Source organism: Poecilia formosa, unplaced genomic scaffold, assembly GCF_000485575.1.
Source record: "Poecilia formosa unplaced genomic scaffold, Poecilia_formosa-5.1.2 Scaffold20, whole genome shotgun sequence".
NCBI lineage: Eukaryota > Metazoa > Chordata > Actinopteri > Cyprinodontiformes > Poeciliidae > Poecilia > Poecilia formosa.
In genome coordinates this window covers 233,260-253,932 of record NW_006799959.1, presented here as the reverse complement: position 1 = coordinate 253,932, position 20,673 = coordinate 233,260, and the positions used below count along the sequence as shown (strand labels likewise).

General features: G+C 39.4%; 1 protein-coding gene across 2 annotated transcripts in view; it reads right to left on the bottom strand.

Annotated features, from left to right (window-relative positions):
- Positions 1-1,875: 1,875 nt before the first annotated feature.
- smarca2 (SWI/SNF related BAF chromatin remodeling complex subunit ATPase 2) overlaps positions 1,876-20,673 on the bottom strand; it is a 42,446-nt gene continuing 23,648 nt past the window's right edge. The window contains exons 21-34 of one of the 2 annotated variants that reach the window (XM_007547345.2): positions 19,838-19,942; positions 19,456-19,542; positions 19,067-19,113; positions 18,126-18,292; positions 17,068-17,231; positions 15,618-15,845; positions 15,164-15,241; positions 14,384-14,602; positions 11,685-11,908; positions 6,461-6,566; positions 6,066-6,167; positions 5,387-5,513; positions 4,813-4,946; positions 1,876-4,287 (exon numbers count right to left, since the gene is read on the bottom strand). In XM_007547345.2, the coding sequence (XP_007547407.1) occupies positions 4,252-4,287; positions 4,813-4,946; positions 5,387-5,513; positions 6,066-6,167; positions 6,461-6,566; positions 11,685-11,908; positions 14,384-14,602; positions 15,164-15,241; positions 15,618-15,845; positions 17,068-17,231; positions 18,126-18,292; positions 19,067-19,113; positions 19,456-19,542; positions 19,838-19,942 (1,824 nt within the window). In that variant the 3' untranslated portion in view covers positions 1,876-4,251. The remainder of the gene's footprint in view (positions 4,288-4,812; positions 4,947-5,386; positions 5,514-6,065; positions 6,168-6,460; positions 6,567-11,684; positions 11,909-14,383; positions 14,603-15,163; positions 15,242-15,617; positions 15,846-17,067; positions 17,232-18,125; positions 18,293-19,066; positions 19,114-19,455; positions 19,543-19,837; positions 19,943-20,673) is intronic. The other variant, XM_007547346.2, reaches the window with a different exon arrangement.

Sequence of the window (20,673 nt, the reverse complement as noted above, 5' to 3'; positions counted from 1 at the left end):
AGACAGATAATCTGTGAAACAAAAAAGAGCTCCTCTGCCTTCTCCCAGAAATAAATCACCATTACCACATTTAACAGCGCATACATGAGCATGATTGACAGCGCCATGACTTACCTTCTGGGTCTGACAGAGACAGTTTTAATAAATATATAAAAATCACATATTTTTGTAAAAGTCCTGCAGCTTTAATCAAATTCCAGTCCATTTGTCCAGAAAGTCCAGTTTGTTTGTTGAGGTGTGAAGAACTTGTAATCGAACTCTGGTCCGCCTGAAAACCTCCGTCTGGGTTCAGTTGGTCTGAACTCTGGTATGTGAACACCAAGTGGACCGCAGACTGCTCCAAAAGCAGGAAGTGGACTACAGCACAAAGCATTCTGGGTAAACAAGCAAAACAAACATGCTAGCTAAGCGCAAAAGAGAAATCTTACAAGTGGTTAAATCTGACGCTGCTCCATTTTGGTTTACATTTCATGAAGAAGGAAGTTGCACTCTGCGTACTTTTTAGAAGTCTTTATGTCGTTTCCTTCAGTGGTTTCTGCTGCAGCGCCCCCACAGGCGAGGAGGAGAACAGGTAACAAATGTTGCAACTTTGGTCCCAAATCAAACTGAATCTACTGGACTATCAGGTGAGAAAACATCTTTAAATTGAGCTTTAGACCAATTAATTACCAAAACAAATTCTGAATTCAATTAGTTTTTTTTGTTTTTAGATTAAAACAATTTTAGGAAGTCCTCCAGATGTAAATAGCTTCTTTTACTCCACATTAAAATCTGATGCCAGCAGCTTTCGATCCAGTTCAGGTGTGAACTGATACATCAGGTACGATGCGTCCTCAGCTGCCCTCCAGTCTGAAAGGAGAAAAAACCATGAGGATTTTCCCCGATCATGCGTTAAACTGATAGTGAACCCTGGAATCCGCAGGGACACAAAGCCCTCTCCCAGCTTTCCTTTTAAGCTGTGCAAGCGTTAGCACCGATATAGCGCCCGCTTCCCACCTTTGAATGCACCAAACAAACCGGACTCTTTAACAACACGGGACACCTGGCCCTTTCAGATCACAATCCATGAGTCATCAGGAGGCGAAAAAAAAGATTCCTGATTTTATTTGGAGTTGGACAGATCCCCGGCGGTGGAGGCGAAGACAAAGGCTACAGAGGGAGAGCAGGAATGGGCCCTGGCACCTGACGTCCCGGCTGCTCAGACGAGGATTAGCATCCAATTTGCCCGTCGTTTCCCGGGCTCAGGCCTGAACCAACACCTCGGCGCTACAAAGCGCCGGATGAAAAGGAGGCCATGGATGGTCACTGGCCTGGAGAAGCTCTGTTTAAAATGGCAGGGATAAAAAAAGGAGGCTGGTTTTTGATGTGCCGTGGAGAGCCAGGCTCTTCTGCTGCTGCTGCCCTGCGATGTTTCAGTTTCAGCTGCGAGCAGTGGGAAAAGCTGCTGCGTTTCCATTATGAATGACTGCAGTCAATGTTCTGCTAATGTTGAAAAAAACCATTTCACAACTATGGTGTTTCCATTAAACAGAAAACGCAATTAAAATAAGTCACTAAAAACATGCCACAACATGATCCTCCGACCACTTCCTGTCTTCTTCTTCTTCTTGGTTTCCGCCAGTAGTAACATCCGGTTGTTGCTCATGTGACTCGCATGACGCAAAAACAGTGTTTCCATTGCAGTTTTGCAAAATAAACCAATTTTATCGTTAGAAAATACGTGGTAAGATTTTGTGTTTTTGAAGTGCAAAACTAAATTCTTAGAGCTTCGCCTTTTGAATTTAATCACTTTCCAATAACAGTAATGTATTCACCCTCCACACACACAAAGCATCAAATAAAAACAATAAAATAATAAAAATCACAGCTTTTTGTGCAGAAAGTCATGAATATTTATTTGCTCGGGGCCATGAGAGTACAACCACAAGGACACTGTGCAAAGAAAGCAAACACTAAGCCGCGCTGACGGAGCGTTTCACGGACCGAAGTGATAAATCTGCATCAGGAGTTCATGCTACAAACACAGAACGAGGCGGGAGAACGAGGCACACACAAACCAGATGAGCAAATCAAAACACTTAAAAATATTCTGCTCTTTTAGATTCTGCTTTAAATGTAATAAAAGGGCCTTTTATTCTGTTCAAAAACCAGAGAGACGCCGTTTAGTTTTCATGCAACAGGCGAAACATTTCCTTAAAGATGCTGGAGCAAAAAAATTAAAAACAAACAAACCGTCTCCTCACGAAGCTGCAACACAGTGATTTAAAAAACAAACGTTTTTATAGTAACAGAAGAAAGGAGATGGAAAAAGTGTTTAAAACTATCAGAATATAATAAAGCTTATAAAACAACATGTAATGATGTTTTTATTCATAAAATTAAAAAGGGCAGTCTGCATTTCTAACCGTCTGAATTTCATCTTTCAACTTGAGATATTTTATCAACTTTAAAAATGGTTTTATGGTTGTGGCTGCAAATTTATGTCAAAAGATAAAAAAATCTTTTATTTTATCCATTTTCACCTAAATAAAATCTAAAATCAGCTCTGAAGGTGGATGTTGCTTTAATTGCTGATTTTTATTTCCCACAGTGAGTTAAAATAAAAGATTTATATTATTTTAGGAATTTTAAAGATCAGATTTTAATAGTTTTTCAAGAAAAGAACAGTTTTATTTCTGATTTATAAAAAAAAAAATGTCACAGCTTAGCCAGAGTAGTGAAGTAAAATACTTGTAATGTTGTAAAAATAGATAAAAATAACCAGAGTAAATAGAAAAACTGTTAAAACTCCAACCTGGGGCTCTGTGAAACACAAACAGCTCATAAATCACTTGTTTTGTATTTTTCAGATCAGTTTTATCAATTATTGTTGGAATTTCTTAAATTGCGCCTTTCTGACTGCAGGAAGGAGGCAGAAATGTCCCAAACAAACGCAGATGAGACAAAACGTCATTAATGTTCATTAATCTGTAGACAAACTGAAATTAAAGATGCTTTTTTTGGAAAACAATATTTAAAACAAAAGTCTTATTGATCCTGCTGGAAAGGAAGCATTTCTGTGGAGTTACTTTGTAAAGTGTGAGCTTAGTTAGACCTGGTGAAAAACTAACAGGATGTAAAGAAAACAACGTCAGACATGGTGGAGGTGGAGTCATGCTGAGGGCCTGATCAGAAAATCCCAGATCTGAACATTTTTTTCTCAAAAGCAAATCGCTGAACGACTGGAAATAAAGACAAAAACTAATTATTTACGCATATTTTTGGAGCGGTCTAGTCAAAGCCTCGACTTAAATCAGACTGAGATCGTATTAAAACAATCCTGAAAAGAAGAGTCATTATGAAGTTTGCATTGTTTTTTATTTACTCAGGTTATTTTTTCTGATATTAAAATGATTTTGATCTGAAATATTTAATGTGACAAAAAACTAAAGCAAAAAATAAGAAATCTGTAAAGGGGGTAAATACTTTCAGCTCAACGTAGCAGTTTTTATTTTCTAAATAAACAGTAAAAGTAACTAAAATCTGCTGTGAAGCTGATTAAATTTCTGTTTAGAATATAATAACCAAGCAAGATATTGTTCATTATAATTGAATTAAAAATGATTATTAATTTTGTTGTCAAATTAGATGTTTTTAGACACAATGGGAGCTAAAATATATTTCAACTATAATTATCAATATTACTAACGTTCCAAAACAATGAAAACATTAATGTAAGAGAACGGCGTAATCCTAAACAATTAACAGATATTTGATATTTACCTGAAAAATTAAAATCCTGGTTGAAGTGGCTGCATTTGGGAAAAACTGGATCTTTTCATTTTTACCATTTTTATCATTTTAAGCACCAAAATGTAGAAAAAAAAAAGAAAACCTGAAACAGTTTTTCCTCCCCATGAAGATGAAAACAAACTTTCACTAATACATCAAATTATTTGTCTTATATTAATGTGGGGAATATTCATATACTTTAAGATGAATTCATAAAATGACCAAATGTGCGTCTTTGTTTTTCATATAGAATTTCTTCTGTGCCAGACAAAAATATTCTAGAAAACTCTAAAAAACAAGATAATGAGCTGATTGGTATTGCTGTAAGTTACTGATTGATTAGTAATATATTTTAAAGTTGACGGCAGAGAAGATAAAATGCACTACAAACAAAAACAGCATGAAGCTGGATAGAAAATGAAGATAGTTCTTTTTTTAAGCTCATCATCCTCACGCTGCTGCGGCTGCTGCTGGTCCTCCTCAGTCGTCGTCGCTTTTGCTTTTATCCGACTGATCCTGCAGGAAGAGAGAAAGACGGCGGTCAGAAAGCAGAGGACAGCGGAGGAGCTCTGGAAAAGGTCAGACTAGAAATCCTTCCAGCTTTCCGTTCGGTATCAGTGCTGTCACCAGCGCTAGTGGCTAGCTTCCAGAAGCTAACCGCTACCGTTTTAAGCTAAGTTCTCCTGGATCAAAGCGCCTCCGTCCAGCGGTTCCTGGATGAAAACAGCGAGGCGCAGCGACGGAAACGTCTGGTTTAACATCAGAACCGGTTCACACGGTGTTGGCCTCAAACATCCTTTTTCATTTCCTGGTTTGTTTTTGACCTAAAGTTCATATAAATGACACTGAATGACCTCTGACCTTCTTTTTACCTGAAGTATAGATTTTTGTGCGACCTGCTGTTAGAGCAGCAGATGGCCTCAGCTGGTAAAGAGACATTTAAACCTCCAATAAGTAGAAATGTACCAGAGCTGGAGATAAAAACGTTCTGAAGGTGGACAGTTCTGCCGTAAGCCCTGTTGGATGTGAACGTAAACCTACGTTATCGTCCAGGTCGTCGTCGCTGTCGTCGTCGCTCACCACCGGCTTGGCCTTTCCGCGGCTCTGCCTCTTCTTGCCTTTGTCGTGGCTGCGTCCGTCCCGACCCAGCTTGATCTTCACCCGCACAGACTTGGCTGAGCAGAAGTCAGAGAACAGAACCAGGGTTAAGCATCGCAACGACTTCCTGCACTGCAAAAACACAAAGTCCTACCAAGTATTTACAACTAGTCTGTAGTGCAAATATCTTAGTGCACTTGAAATAAGATAAAACTAACTTACAAGTAATTTTTCAACATATGTTCTTACATCTGTGAACAAATTAAGGCTTAGAAAGGTTTTTAAGTACATTAGCATTTAGAGTTGTTATAACAGGTCGATTTTTATTTTGTGTTTTTTCGCTGGTAGTTTGACAGCTGCAGCGGTTTGGTGTTTTCAGTGGGAACGCACCGAGTCGACCTGCAGGGCGATTTCTAATGAGATGACAAGCTTGATTTTCAGGGTGTGTGTGTGTGTGCGTGTGTGTGTGTGTGTGTGTGTGCGTGCGTGTGTGTGTGTTTTAAAGTCTGCGTGTTACCTTCGGCCTCTGAGTCATAGTCGTCATCATCATCCTCATCGCTGTCATCCTCGCTGTCTTCGTCCTTGGCGATCTTCTGTCTGGCGCTCTTGAAAACAGACTGGAGAACAATGGAGTCCTCGTATATCTGTTATTAAAAATATAAAGAACCTTCATTACCTTTGAAATGAAGGTTAGGACAATTATTTAAAGTGACGGCAGCAGCTGTTTCCCTGCAAAGGCAAGCAGACTGGTCCCACTGGGACCAGAAGGCTCAACTACGAACGGTGAATTTTAAGTTGTTAAAATTCATTTTGGGAAGAGAAACATTGTTTCTCTCCATCTTATTAAATAAACACAAACTGCATGTGTGAAAATGTAAAAATCCCCAACAAAGGATTTAAAGAAGGTCCAGATGAAGTCAGTGCAAAGTGATGAAATATTAAGGCTGACACATTATAACAACTGTCCAAAAGTAAAAAATAAGACAAAATGAGTTAACATGAGGCATTGTTTGGTCCAGATATGCAGCAGAAATGATAAAGAACCAGAAAGTACCAAAGAGTTTTGCCACAGACAGACCAACCAACCAACAGAAAGACTGAAGGAAACACTGAGCTGTGAACGCCCCAGAGTTGTTCAGAGTTAATCTGAGAACATGAGGAGGTGAAGGGTCGATCAGAGAAAAGCCGTTTGGTACCTGGGATCCCTCCAGGTTGAAGGTTTGAGCGTTCTGACACAGAAGCATCACGTCCTTCTCCAGGTCGCTCAAACTTCGGTATTTATGGTTTCTCACACGTTCCTGTTACCAGCGAGGAAAAGTGTTACGTCTTTTAAGACTCAGTTACCTACAATCACAATGAAGGGCTACAGTTTCTCATATTAATGAAGCTTAAATCTACAAATAATTATGACCAAAGCTGCTATAAAACCTCCTGACCTCAGGAAGATTATTCAGAAACATCTAATCCCCCAAAACCCACAGAGACATTTATGTGGTCCCTAACATTTCACAGGGCAGGTGGAGATTAAACTAAAGCCCTTCCTACACCTGCATCAGCATCTTATCTTTAAGTTTGGTCTGATGTCACTCACCTTGATCTTCTTGAAGTCAACGGGTTTTCTGATCAGCTCGTAATACTCTGGCAGTTCCTTCCTGGACGGCAGCTGGACAAACACCTCGCTCAGCTGCCTGCCTGACCTGGAAACGGAAAAGAAACCTTAAAACTGGGATTCACAGCTCAGAGGAAATACTGCTGTTGGTTTATAAACCTCTGAATGGCTCAGCACCACAACACATTAAAGATCTGCTGCTGTTGGTTCTGGTTCTGCTCTGCATCCAGAACCAAACGAGGAGAAGCAGCATTCAGCTTACAAACAAACTTTCAGAAAACTGCAAAACAGCCGAAACACTGAGTTCCTTTACATCTAGACTAAAAGCCTCCGTTTTTACTGTTCCTTTTGAAACACAATAAGTGAAACATTGACCAACATTTTGATGTGTATTAATGATTTCGTCAAAATGTAACATTTATTACTGGTTTCTCATTGTTGTCTGATGGTTTTATGACATTTTATTTTTGTGCTTTTATGATGTAAAGCACTTTAAACTGCCTTATTTCTGAAATATGCTACATAAATTAACTTGACTGACTGATTAATGACCAAACCCAGACTAATTTGGAAAAAATCAGCTTTGATTTGCTGAAATGAAGAAAGTGGATCAGCGTGTAAACAGCAGGGCTGTCATGAAGACCAGAGATGATTATGACCCACAAATGCAAAGAAAATAAAAACTCAAGCAACAGCCAATTTATGGAGGAGAGAAATATATAAGTATGTATTAATTATCAGATTTGCAGGTTGAAAGACCATTTCACTGAAGCAATTCAGCCCAGATACGGTTTTGTAATTAGCAACTAATAAGAAGAGTCCCTGTTTCATGAAGTTTAAAGGAAAAAGGAAGAACATATTCGCAGTTTGTACCTTTAATTTTTAATAAGCTCAGTGCTGTTCATCTTGCAGACATCTACATTTATTCAAGTTGAAGTTAAAAGGCTGTAAAACCAAGTCCAACATGTTGGAACCCATGAATATTTATTTGCCAGCTACAAGTACAAGCAAAGATTACCAGGTTGTTTACTACCTGAAGTTTCCCCAAAGCTAATTTCCCCAGAGAAGGAAAAGAGGGGGAACAGATTTTAGTCGGCAGAAGTAGGCGTCGGAGTTTCCTCTTCTGCATTCATCTTGTAAACAGACACACTTGATTGCTTCTGTCAGAAAAGTTTTCAATGCCAACAACACAAGCAGCTCCAAATCTGAACCATCTGCTTCAAAGCGTTCAGATGACCGCTTCACTGGCGGGTTGTGCCAGGAGACTTCCTGTTGTCGTGTTTACAACCCGCTGAATTATTACTTTTCCAAAATTTGACACGATCTTAAAAAATGGGCCGGAGTTTTTGACTTTAATCACAACTTCAACAGCCCAGATGGGATCAAAATATAAAAAGGAAAAACAAAGCAGCAACTCTTTCATCCACTTAAGCAGATGTCTTCTCATGTTTGTCCTGGATGATTTGAGAAGCGGTTGGATAATACGGCTAATGAAGAGTCATAAAACGGTGGTGCAGGAGGGTTTGCCATTAATCTTCTTAATGACAATCTGTTAGTGGAGTGAACTCTCTGCTGCTGCGTTTGGATGTTTGCTGAAATGGGTTCTGAGTGTTTTACAGAAACACCCACACTCTAAGCCCCCATCAGAAAGCATCACAATGCAGAAAAAAGTTTTTCCTTGAAGATTTTCTTTTTAATGTCAGAAAAAGCAAGAACTTCCATCACTGGTGGCAAGTCTTTTACGTCTCTCTGGAGGAGGTTTGGCCAACTCTTTGTTTGCAGATGCCACAGCATTCTAGTCAGTGATGGGATTTAAAAATGTGTTCTGGTTTAGTTACCTCTGTGATGAACTGTGTGTGTGAACTGCAAGCTGCCAAAACAGCAGACAGGCTTCAGATCTTTCCTTCAATGTTATCGCATATATGTTTACATATAAAGCATTTTTTAACATCTGAAGGTAAAATAGTTACTTGATTCTGCTATAAATCAAGTAATGTGCCTGGAAATATATAATGCTCCCCACCTGTTACGTAAAATCGACTTTTTGAGTGTTGCATCATGCTCTAATGTTATTCTAATGTTGACGGTTTCATGCTTGTTTACAAAGTCTTTTGGCATTCAGCTGGGCAAAACAACTGGGTGGACTTAGCTCCGCCTTCGAGGCGCAGCTCCTCCCTCACTCAGCTCCTTCAGACTAGCCAGCAGCAATTAGCAAACACCTGGTGGAGCATCAGCTGAGCTCATTGCAGGACCTACTTCTCAGAGCAACGTTGGTAAAAACGTAGTTAAAGGGTTAAAAAAGGAGCCATGTTGTGATGACTTCCTGAAGGCGGAGTTTCAGAAAGAGCAGGAGCTTCTTAAAGAGACAGGGGCCCAATTTCAAGGCGTTAAATCAGGAAGTCGAGCTTCATTTTAGTCATATTTGATATATATATAATTTATTGGTAACAGTTTCTTAATATTGTGTTGCTGTTAAAGTAACAACTTAAATATTGCAGTATTTATTGGAATATTTATTGCACAGGCATACTGTGCAATAAAATAGCACAATATGCCTGGAAAACATATTTTTAATAAAAGTTTTAGACATGTAGTCCTGCAGTTATAAAAATGATTTTTTTAGTTCATGTATTTATTCATATTCTGCTTTAATCTCTTTGTTTTCTAATTAGATAGAAACCAAAATGTTTATTGCATCTCTAATCTTAATAAGGTTAAATATATATAATCTGAACGCCTCAGGAGACCCAAATATCGCCCAACTCTGTAGTCTGATATAATCTGTGAAGTTCCCTGGATGTGGAGTCCGGAAACGTATCTTCAGATGTCTGCCTCGCAGTGTGACGGCACCATGAATGATTGCAATTCCTAGAAACCTCAGAGCAGCTTGGTTTGTTTATTTACGGCTCTTGATGTGAGATCAGGAAAACGACTGATCCCAGAACAGTTCTCTGAAGGTGTGGCAGCTCTTTATCTGCTCAGATTTCCACACTGACAAGCCTTCATGTGTTGTAGAGAGGAAATGAAGCTTTGTTTATTTTTTACTGCTTCACACAGTTTGGAGGTTGTTTTATTTATTTATTTGGATGAGAAAAGACAAAAGTCTTCAGTCTGGAGCTTTGGTCTCAACTGTCCCTTTCTATTCTCTGTTATTGTGACAGGACAACATACGCTGTGAGAACAACGATCAACGATCTCCAGTTTAATCATATTCAAGTGGCTTTCCAGCTAACAGTAAAAACCTCAACATTATTACACGGTCAGCCTGCATGAAAACTGATTTTTTACTTCCTATAGGCAAAGATATTTTTTGTAGAGGCACTAATAAAAGTCAGGATTATAGGAGGAGAGATGCTGTTAATCAGCTCAGGGCCGCAGCAGCATCTCGCTGCCCGGTTTTTCTCCTGCTGCCTGAATGAAAATTCGGCCGCCATTAAAGCAGCAAAGGGTCGAAATGAGACGTATTCAAGGAAAAGATTCATCCTTTACTGAATGAATGTGAAAGAATCCCAGTGTGGGCCGATGTTTTTATTACGACTGAATCCTATCAGGTTCTCCCAGGCTGTGTCTGAAAATGGGTTAAAAATGAAAGGATGAAGACTTAAAACAGAAAACAATGTATTGTGGTTCACTTGGCATCACATCCAGGTTTGTTTTTGATGAATAACATTAAAACATGATGTACAGCAAAAAAGAGAAAGATTTTACATAATACTGGCCCTTAAAATCAACATAAACAGTTTTCATCTTTCCAGCTCCATGTAGCAACACAAACATCACGCCTGTTGACTTTTCAAACATTAGTTGGTCATTTTCTTAAAATAAAAATGTTGTCATATCCAAATTTATACTTTTACTTTCTTAAGAAAGGCTTTTGCTGCAGTGCCAAGATCTGCAACAGAGTTTGAAATATTAGTTCTGTGAGAAAACCTTTGGCTACTTTACAGAAATATATTTCTTTACAGGCGTCGTATTTCAGTGCTTCATCAGTAGCTTAGCGGGTTTCCTCCTCTTCCTCCAGTCATTTCGACCATTTACACAGCTCAATGCACAATCAGTGTCATCAGTGTTTTCTATAAAGGGCCACCGCTGTATACGCACGCACGCACACACACACGCACGCACGCACGCACGCACGCACGCACGCACGCACGCACGCACGCACGCACACGCCTTTTTTCGGTCTGCTCATTGGCGACAAACTCGAACCAAATGGGCTGGACCACATCTTCCGACATGGAGCCAGCACAGCAGAACCAGCGGCGGCGCGGCGTAGCGCCGACATGGAGGACAGTGATTAAACATGTTATGTTCTTTATACGAGTCCTTCCAGAACCATTTTGGCTTCAGATTCGGTACCTTCCTATCGTCTCGGACCAGGTTTCCTGTTCTAACCTGACAACAAGAAGGTCTTTTCATCCACACAACGGATGTTTTCTCTTTTTTCAGTTATTACAGCAAGAAACTATCAACCAGGCTGAAGCCTGGGAGTAGTGATGGACTCTGACCTGAACCTTCAGAGCCACATAAAGACAGTTACAAAGTCGGCCTTCTGTCACCTGAAGAACATCTCCAGGATTAGAGGACTGATGTCTCAGCGTGATCTAGAGAAACTCATCCAGGCGTTTATCTTTAGTTGCATTGATTACTGCAACAGCGTCTTTAAAAAAATCAATCAGCTGATCCAGATGCTGTTGCTGGAGTTCTGACTAAAACCAGGAAGATACAGACATCAGCCCAGTTCCAACAAGAGAAAAGGCTTTAAGATACTGCTGTTAGTTTATAAATCACTGAATGGCTTAAAGATCTGCTGCTGTTGGATCAACCTTCCAGATCTCTCAGGTCTTCTGGTTCTGGTCTGCATCCAGCAGCAGCATCTCCAGACCCCACGAGGGACAATGGTGTTAGAAATGGATGGATGGACAACTGATTGTCCAGCGACATTTGTTGTCATGACAGGCCGAATCGTAATCGGGTTTTTTCAGCTCCATTTATTGTAATTGTTTAATTGCTGGGTCCAATAACTGGACCATAACTGGTCCAGTTATTGGACCAGTTATGGTCCAATAACCGGTCTAGCAGTCTGGGTATATTAGCATCTGTTTGGGTTGAATTTGCTGGTGGTGAAGAGACTACAAAATGGTCTAAATAACGTTTCCATGCCTCTGGGTTGTGTGCTTTTCAAAGTGCAGCAGCTCTACCGTACCCGTCCCTGTAGTTGATGACTGTGTCGATGATGGTGTTCATCTGCTTGGTGAGTTTGGGCGGGTTGGGCGAGAGCTTCTCGGCCGGCGGTCGCCCTCGCCTCTTCTTGGCCTTCATGCCGCCGTCGTCTCTGCTGGACGAGTCTTTGTCCTGGCGCCGTTTGCGTTTACGCTTCTTCAAGCGGATTTCCTCCTCCATCTCCTCCAAGTTCCCGTCCTCGATGGCCTGGAAGTCGGAGCAGAACAGAGACCGGGTTTAATGTTACTTCGCCTCATGATAACAGATGTTGCTGGATAATAAATAGTCCCAGGAGTTATTGTGATAAATGATGATGTTGCTGTTTTGAGAACATTTTCAAGTAATATAACGGCTGAACTGTCATAATAACCAAGAACACATTCTCAAAATGAATAAACTTTAAATTCTGATGAACATCAAACCTGGAACTGGAAGACATTTAAAATATCCAAAATAAATAAACAACAGAAACAACAAATAAAATGAATTATGAAGTCTCTGAGCACAAAACTGTCGTTCCAAAAAAGGAGCTGAGACCGAAACACCAGACTGGAGACTTTCATCATCCAGTTTTTGGTAGAAAGAGAAAAACAATAAATCATGCAGAGACTTCATCATAATTTATTTGTTTATTTATTTGGATATTTAAAATGTTTTCCAGTTCCAGTGTTAAATATTCATTAGAAATTAAAGTTTATTCATCTTTGAGAATATGTTTTTGCATCATTTTGCCATTATTACCATTTTATTGCTTAAAATAGTCTCAAAACAACAATATTATAGTTTATTAAGAAAACTTCTGGGACAATTTATCATCCAGCAAAATGTTTCATTGTGACAGCCGTCGGTCACACAACCAGTTTATCAATATTTCAGATATTTAAAACAAAAAATAATTAATAATTATTGATTAACTAATATGGAACAATTCAATCATGAAACTTTTTTCAGTGGGATCATCCAGCTCCACTGTACATTTTTAGTTATTGACATGTCTATCAGCGTTCTGCACACCTTAATTTTCCAGAGAAGAGCGTTTTATGCTGTTTTTAAGCCATTAGACATGGAGCTGAAATTAGGCCCAGATCTTTGTGTCACCTTGTCACGGTGGTTTCTGTTCTTCTGGTTCACCCAGCCGGCGTGTCGGCCCACATTTCTGATTTAATGAGCGTCTGTTTAACCGCAGCTTACACTGGTCCCAACATCCTGTCACCTTGGCCTCAAAGTGTCTTTGTTCTAATTCTGTTTTTCCCTGAAGCGTCTGAGCAACTCAATAAAATTGATTTGTTGAGCTTTTGGTGTTTCTCTGGAGGAAAAGTGCTTATTCGTTGTTTGCCACCAGCGTCCCACAAAGCAAAACTTCTAATTATGTTCAGAAGTTATAATTATATAATATGAAAGCAATAAGCAGCATCAGCATACATTTACAGGTGGAGGATCTAAAGGGGAGCAGTGTTTTTAAAAAGTAGTCAGAAGCTCAGCAGCAGCAAAACTGAAGCACGAGAAAAAGAAACAACTTGACATTCTGTTGTTTTTCTGTCAATCAGAGAAAATTTAGAACCAGCAGCACAGAAATATGAAGTGTCACATTTCTGTTGCTCCAAATGAAAAGATCACAGAACGGTTGAAACCAAATCGACTGTTTTTATCTTCAGCAACATATTAAGCTGAGGGTGCGCTCCGACTGGAGTTTTCTGGCCAACCAGACTTCGTTTTGTCTGAAAAGTCGCTAAATAAAGGGAAAGTGGCTGAATTTCAGAACCTTCTGGTATATTTACAGAACATAATATCAGTGGATAAGACATGCAAGTATCAGCAGACCACCGATCTAACAAAATTAAGAAAACCGTGGACGATTTATCAACGTTCTTCTAATTAAGAGTGAATTATTTTAGAACCTAATTGTTATTTTTGAGATAGTTTTACCAGACTTGGTAAAGGTACATTTATTCAAGTAACCTTTTTGAAAAAATGTACTTTCAGGAGGATTTTTACTAAGCTGTACTTTTTACTTTCACCTGAGTAATTTTATTATGAAGTATTTATACTTCATAATAATTTATAAATATAATTTATTTATACTCGTACTAGAGAAACATGTCTGGATTTTCTACCCACTGAATGAAAAACAAACATCAAAAATCCACCAGACTCACACCTGCAGTTTTTGTTAAAGTTTCATAAGTTTTTTATTGAGAGAAAATAATTTTCTTTTGCCTGATTTTATTTTTTATTACTTATATAAGTCATTGTCATTGTCATCCTTAAACCACCAAAATTTCCATTTAACTTTACATTTTGGTCCGTCTGGTGATGTAATTTTTAACTATTAAATGATTCATAATTTGATCAGTCACTCAGGACCCTAGCAGACCATTTACCAAATATTTACCAAATACTTTTTTACTCTTATATTAAAATATAATGAACAATAAAATGAAAGTTATAAAATGTTGGGAGCAAACAGAGACAGTAACAACTGTAGAAAAAGTAACAGTGGGAATAATTATAATGATGATAAATAAGTAATAAAACTGTGTCCATGTGTTTGTATTTATAAGTGGGAGTGAATCGAAGCGGAGGAAGACGCTTTCTGTTTCTAAGCTAAAGAACATTTGGTTTCATTCATCCAAGTGGTTGCAGGTTTTGCTGGATGAATCCTAACTGGTAGGAAGTTCTTACCCGCAGCCACTGCTTCTCGGTCAGCGTGTCGCTGTAGTCCACGTCCCGCCGGCAGCGCGACCCTCGGCCGAACATCTTCTCCTCCTCCTCCTCGTAGGTGAGCCGCTCCACCTCGGCGTCGTCCTTGATGATCCACGACGGCAGCTCGTCCTCCTCCATCAGACGAGGCTTACGCTTCGGGTTGCGGGCGTCCTCGCGCCGACGGTCCATGTCCATGCGCTACAGGACGACAGAAAGGAGCAAGAGCAGCTCATGAGAAGACGAAACAAAAAAAATCAACGCAGGATGTGAAAAGATATTGCAGACTTTGTTTGTTTTACATTTGATTTTATTTATTAGGGGAAAGAGGTTAAGTCACGTTAATAAATCACTTAATTAGGAGTAGTTAGGTAACAGAAAGCAACATAACAAGCATGAGTCTAAAGAACTTCCAACATTAAATTAGAAACTATTTCATTGCACTTTAAAGCTTTTTTGAATATTTCAAATAGCAGTACACAGACTGCAGCTTTCTGGACAATAATCTTTTGTTGTTGTTGTTCTGAGTTGGTAACAGCAGGTTAACTCTGGTTAACTAAAAACAACCAACACGACCAGGTGGATTTAGAAACAAACCAAAACGCCACATGTGATTCCACTGAAGTTTGCAGCAATCAGGTTGTTTTAATGATGTCTCTGTGCAGCGTGCAGACATGATGAAATGTTCCTGACAGACCATCAGTGTTTGATGTTTTTACTGTCACAGAATCACATTTCAGTAAATGTAAATTAACTTCTTACCATGAACAGATCAAATTCGTCTTCATTACGCGCTATCATCTGGTTAAGGGTTTCATCATCAGGGACCTCGTCTTCATCCTGAAACAAAGCAGAAGACGACATCATCAGGACGCTCTGCGTCACCCATTCAGGATTTAAAACATATTTACTGCCAGACAGAGAAAAACTCAAGTGTGCTGTTCAGATTTCAAGTAGGAAATAAACAGCTAAGGTTGGGTTAGAAGGGCATGAAAAATGACTGAAGGGCAAATTATTTGCACATCAAAGCGACGCCCTCATTGAGCCGACAAGGATTTAATTAAAATTTTCCAAACGCATAACACATAATTTACCTCAAGAGGAACAATCAGCCATTTATTTTTCTTACAACTCCAGCACTTACATGACGAACTCGGGCCGGAGGATCGTGTCTGGGGTCTAAATGCTGAAGAGCATCAAAACGCAGCTTTCCTACCTCGTTCTGCTCCTCGTGCTCTAGAATGGCCTGCAGGAAGGCGCGCCGCTCGTGGCTGGAGGATTTCTGGTCGAACATGCCGGCCTGGATGACTTTCTGATCCACGTTCAGTTTGTATTTGGCAGCAGCCAGGATCTTCTCTTCCACGCTGTTGACGGTGCAGAGGCGCAGAACGCGCACCTCGTTTTGCTGCCCGATGCGGTGAGCCCGATCCTGGGCCTGCAGGTCCTGCAGTTACAGGAGAAAATGTCATTAACAGGAAGTTAAAGGCATTTACACTGCAGGCGTCTCTGCTGCGCTGCACTGGGAACCCAAGAGGTGGCTGAGAAAGAAACATGGACAATGAGAGATTGCAACATAAAGCCAGTGATAAAAAGGATGCGTGGTGTTATAAAATACTGCAGTTCTCCACTTCCTAATTTTATATTTTTTTTGTACATTAATCTCTCACTTCATCTGCGACTTGAGCGAGACTTCAACTTGGTTTCAGAATTAAATCCATGTTTTGTGTGTATGTGTAGCATTTATGTATAAACAGATCCATATGTTCATTAACTTAGTTGGTATTTCTATTAAATGTAGTTTGTCTTGGTGGATCATTTTGAAAACGCAGACACTGTGCTCCTAAAATTGCCTGTTGATTTTTGCTCTGGCAAAAATAGAATCAGTCCTAATTTTAACAGATAGCGATGCAGAGGCAGCGTAAACGCCCTCACTCACTACAAAGTGCTTGTCTTTACTGTGGAGTTCGTTTCGTGGTGGAGTGGAGACAAAAGCAGCGTAAACTGGGGTAACATTTAAGGCTCTTTTCACACCTGACAGTCCAGTAGAATCGGTTCAATTCAGGGTCAAAATTGCAACACTTTGTGGTTCTCTGTCATACTGCACAATGTGAGAGAAACTAAACTCTGAAAAACCTGTTCCCCTCCTCGCCTGTGGGGGCGCTGCACCACTGAAGGAAAGAACATGAAAACCTTTAAAGAAGAAACTGAGTAACTTCCTTCTTCACGGAATGTAATGGCGTCAGATTTTAGCGCTTGTAGGATTTCTGTTTTGTTTTTGATAGAAAAACTATGAGCCATTTTACCCACTACAGCTAGTCGCACATTTGTTTTGGTTTTATTTACCCAGAATGCCCTTTGCTATAGTCCACTTCCTGCTGTTGAAGCTCAACGTTCACATGTTCATTCAAACTGCACCAGAGTTCACTTCAACCAAACCGAGATCGAGGTTTGTAGGCAAACCACAGTTTGCTTTTTTGGTCTGCATCAGTTTGGTTACACGTTCTCACCTCCACAAATGAACCAAGTTCCAAAGCAAAAGGACCAGAGTTTGATTAATACAGACTAAACAGGACTGGTGTGAATGCGCCTCTAAAGACAAAGGCCTTCAGAGACAAATGATAAAAACTGCTTTACATGTCGACATGATTGTGTTGTGATGGACGGACCTGGTGCGGGTTCCAGTCGCTGTCAAAGATGACGACCGTGTCGGCGGCCTGCAGGTTGAGCCCCAGGCCTCCGGCTCTGGTGCTGAGGAGGAAGATGAAGTACTGAGACCCTTCCTCATTAAATTTCTTTAGGAGTGCGGCTCGGTCCTCGGATTTGGTGGTTCCTGAAAACAAGGATCTTGTTATTGATTTAAAGATTTACTTTGTTTAAACTGAAGCAGAGAATTACAGGAAAAAGAAACAACTTGGCAATAATTCAACAAACCAACTGTTACTGCTTTCCTCATTGGAGGAATGTTTGAGTAAAATTTTACAACGGAATAAATGAAAATAAAATAAAAAAATGTAATAATAATAATAGAAACATACAATCTTTCACATACATAAAGTACATTATTGTACTTCTCTACATAATGATATCTATATATTTATACATATACTGGCGAAAGCAGGAATATGTTGTTCTAACTATTTACACTAGTTACATTTAGGCTTATAAAATTATTCACAACTAGCAGCTGCGTCTGTAGCAAGAAGCAATAAATCAATTCACCGCAGGATAAATTAAAAATAAACTAAATAATTTCCTTTTTCTTTCTTTCTACCAAAAGCTGGATGCCTAAAGTTTTCAGTCTGGTGTTTTGTTCTTTTATTGAAGGACAGTTTTGTTTACAGAAACTTCATAATTAATGTTATTTGTTAAATTATTTATTTTGGGTATTTAAAATGTCTCCCAGTTCACGTGTTAAATGTTCATTAGAATTTAAAGTTTACTGATGTTTGAGACGGTTTCTTTGTAGCTGACAGCCATCTTGGTAGGTATCCGTAACTAACTGTCATGGCAGTTGCTATGACAACAATAAACAAGCCACAAGCTCTTGTGTTTCCATAATCTGTATTATACGGGTCGATCCTGACGGCAGCCATTTGTTGAAAATTTCTCTTGCACATTAGTCAAGAGTGTTAACACACGTTCTTTTTGTTAGTTAATTAATTAGTTCTCTAATTAACCAGTAAAATACCTGCAAACTCGGCATATTTCGCAGGTGTGATCTTACCATCAAGGCGTAGATACTGGAAGTTGCGATAGCCGAAGTAATCCTCCATGATTGTCATCAGAGACGTCATCTGGCAGAACAGCAGGACTCTGTGTCCAGTGGCATGGAGCTTCGGTAGGATCCGATCCAGGAGCTCAAACTTCCCAGAAGCTCTGTACAGGTCATGGCTGATGGAGACGATGGCATTAAAAATCATTTACCTGCTCAGCTGCTGTTTCTTTGTAGTATAAGACAAATAAAAATGTTTTATGCTTTCTTTAGTTGATCAAACTAATGTCACTTAAAACCAGAGTTGTTTTTCACCAGAATAAAAAATATATTGATATGTAGTCATATACAAAATCACCCAACATGTTTAGTGTGTCTAAGAAAATATAAACAAATACAAATGTAAACTAATTTTGGCCAACAGAAACACTCAGCAACCAAATAGCAATAAAAACACCGAAATACACAAAGGAAACAAACATCAGTTTTACAAGATGTTAAAAAGAACCCAAATATTACCTGCAGAATCCTGTTTAATATAAAAGAAAATCTGTGTTTTTAAAAAGCTCAGCAGTAAAAAGAAACATAAAAACCCCTAAAACAATGAGCTTCTGATCAGGAACATTTTCATTTCTTCCATCTGACTCAGACGTCTCCACTGGAGGAGAGACGGTCTGTGTTTAGGTTTTTAGCAAACCGATTAAATAACGGCTCATTCAAGATGATAACAGTAATAATATTAGATAAAACAAAACCTTGAGCCATTCTGCAGAATATGTCTGGTCAGTCCTACCAAACCTTGTTTAAACTCTGAAAGGTTCTAAAAGTACAGCGACATTTTCACTCTAGTGCCTGATTGAGCTGTCTTCTTTCACATTCAATGCTTTGTAAGTCAGATGATGAAATGAGCTGTGATGCTGTAGAAAAGAAGAGCTCTTTTATGTGTAACTTACCCATTGATGATGCCATTCGGGTAGCCCAAGTGCTCAGCAAAAGACTCCTGAATCAAAGAAAATGTCGGATTTTCATTAGGAAAAGGTGTGAAGTCCTAAAAATAAAAAAATATCTGAACTCGGAAGAGCTTTGAAAATACACCACAGAGCCTTTTGGGTTACTTTGATCTAAACAATGAACAAAGATAACAAACCAAAATGTTCAAAATGGAAGATAATGATGTTTTAACGAGAAGACAAAACTGCACAAACTACTCCAACTTCTAAGACCTCAAACAGCCACTGTGACCAGTGAGCAAACGACCCTACATGGAGGAAAACTGAAACAGCTGTAAAGGAGTTGAACTTGTGGAGCATCAGAAACATGTATTCATGCCAGCAGAGCTCACCTCTATGTGCTGGAACATGTAGGGATGGTTGCAGATCTTCTTCAGCTGCATGATGGTGTTCATCAGAGTCTTAGCTCCGCCTTTGCCCTGAAGAAAATAAAAATATTGTTACGCTTTGTTGTGAATTTAGCTAACCTTTGCTTCTGTCCTTGTAGAAACAAACTAACTTAAACGAAGCAGGTAATCAATCAATAATGTACTGCATCATCTCTACATGTCAGAATTTCACTTTTGGATTTGAGTTACTGAACCACCTGAACTTTGAATGAACTTCTTATAATTATTTTGTATTTTATCAAGATGCACGTCCACACATCAGGCTGAAAACTGTTCGTTTGATGTAAAAACAGCAGGGAGGCGTCATTATGAGGATAAAAGTCACCTTCTTGTCTTTCTCCGAGCCGTCGGTCAGCAGGATGCCTTTCTGCATGTGGCGGTAGAGAACCCTCTGGATCGCAGACATGTCGCATTTTATGACGTATTCCACCTGACGAGTACAAAACAGGAGGGATTATCAGCACAGTGGAGACTTTCTGGCTCAGCGGCACAGAGAGAAAACAGTAAACACAAAGTGAAGGAACCAAAACGGTTATTCTGACATCTTCATAAGGCAGTTAGTTCACTCTGAAGCTGATTTTCCCCAAAATGCAGTTCCAACATGGCGACCCATCACTGTCAATAATTAACAGCTGCAGCTGACAAGTTGCACAGATCAGCAGTTAAAGGCCGACAGCTTCAGTTTCCCCTTGAAGAGGAAAAATGTCACTAAAAGGTCAGTAAAGAGAAAGTTCAGCTAAGAGACAGCTGGGCAGAGATTCAAATATGATTTATAAGAGATAAAAACCAACAACTCTCAGAGGGAAGCAGGTGCTGCTTGCATCAGCACACCAAAACATTTCGTCACCGTGAAGAGGAGGAGGAAAACAATGATGAAGTTTCTCCAGATTTCAGAAGGTTTTTTTCACCACTGATGTCAGAAAGCTTCAAAGAGGAGGAACACATCCAATGTGAAGGTGGTTTGAGAAACAACTTCAAACGGGCTGGAAAACGTAGAACCTTCTAAGTGTTGTTTCAGATCAATACAAATAGATATTGATTAACTTTATTATTTTAAATATCTGTCATGCTACCAAACCAGCAGAGATTAACTAGAGATGGCTAAAGCCTTTCCTCTGCCTACATTACCCAGAATGCCATGCGGTTCCAGATTGAAGTTCA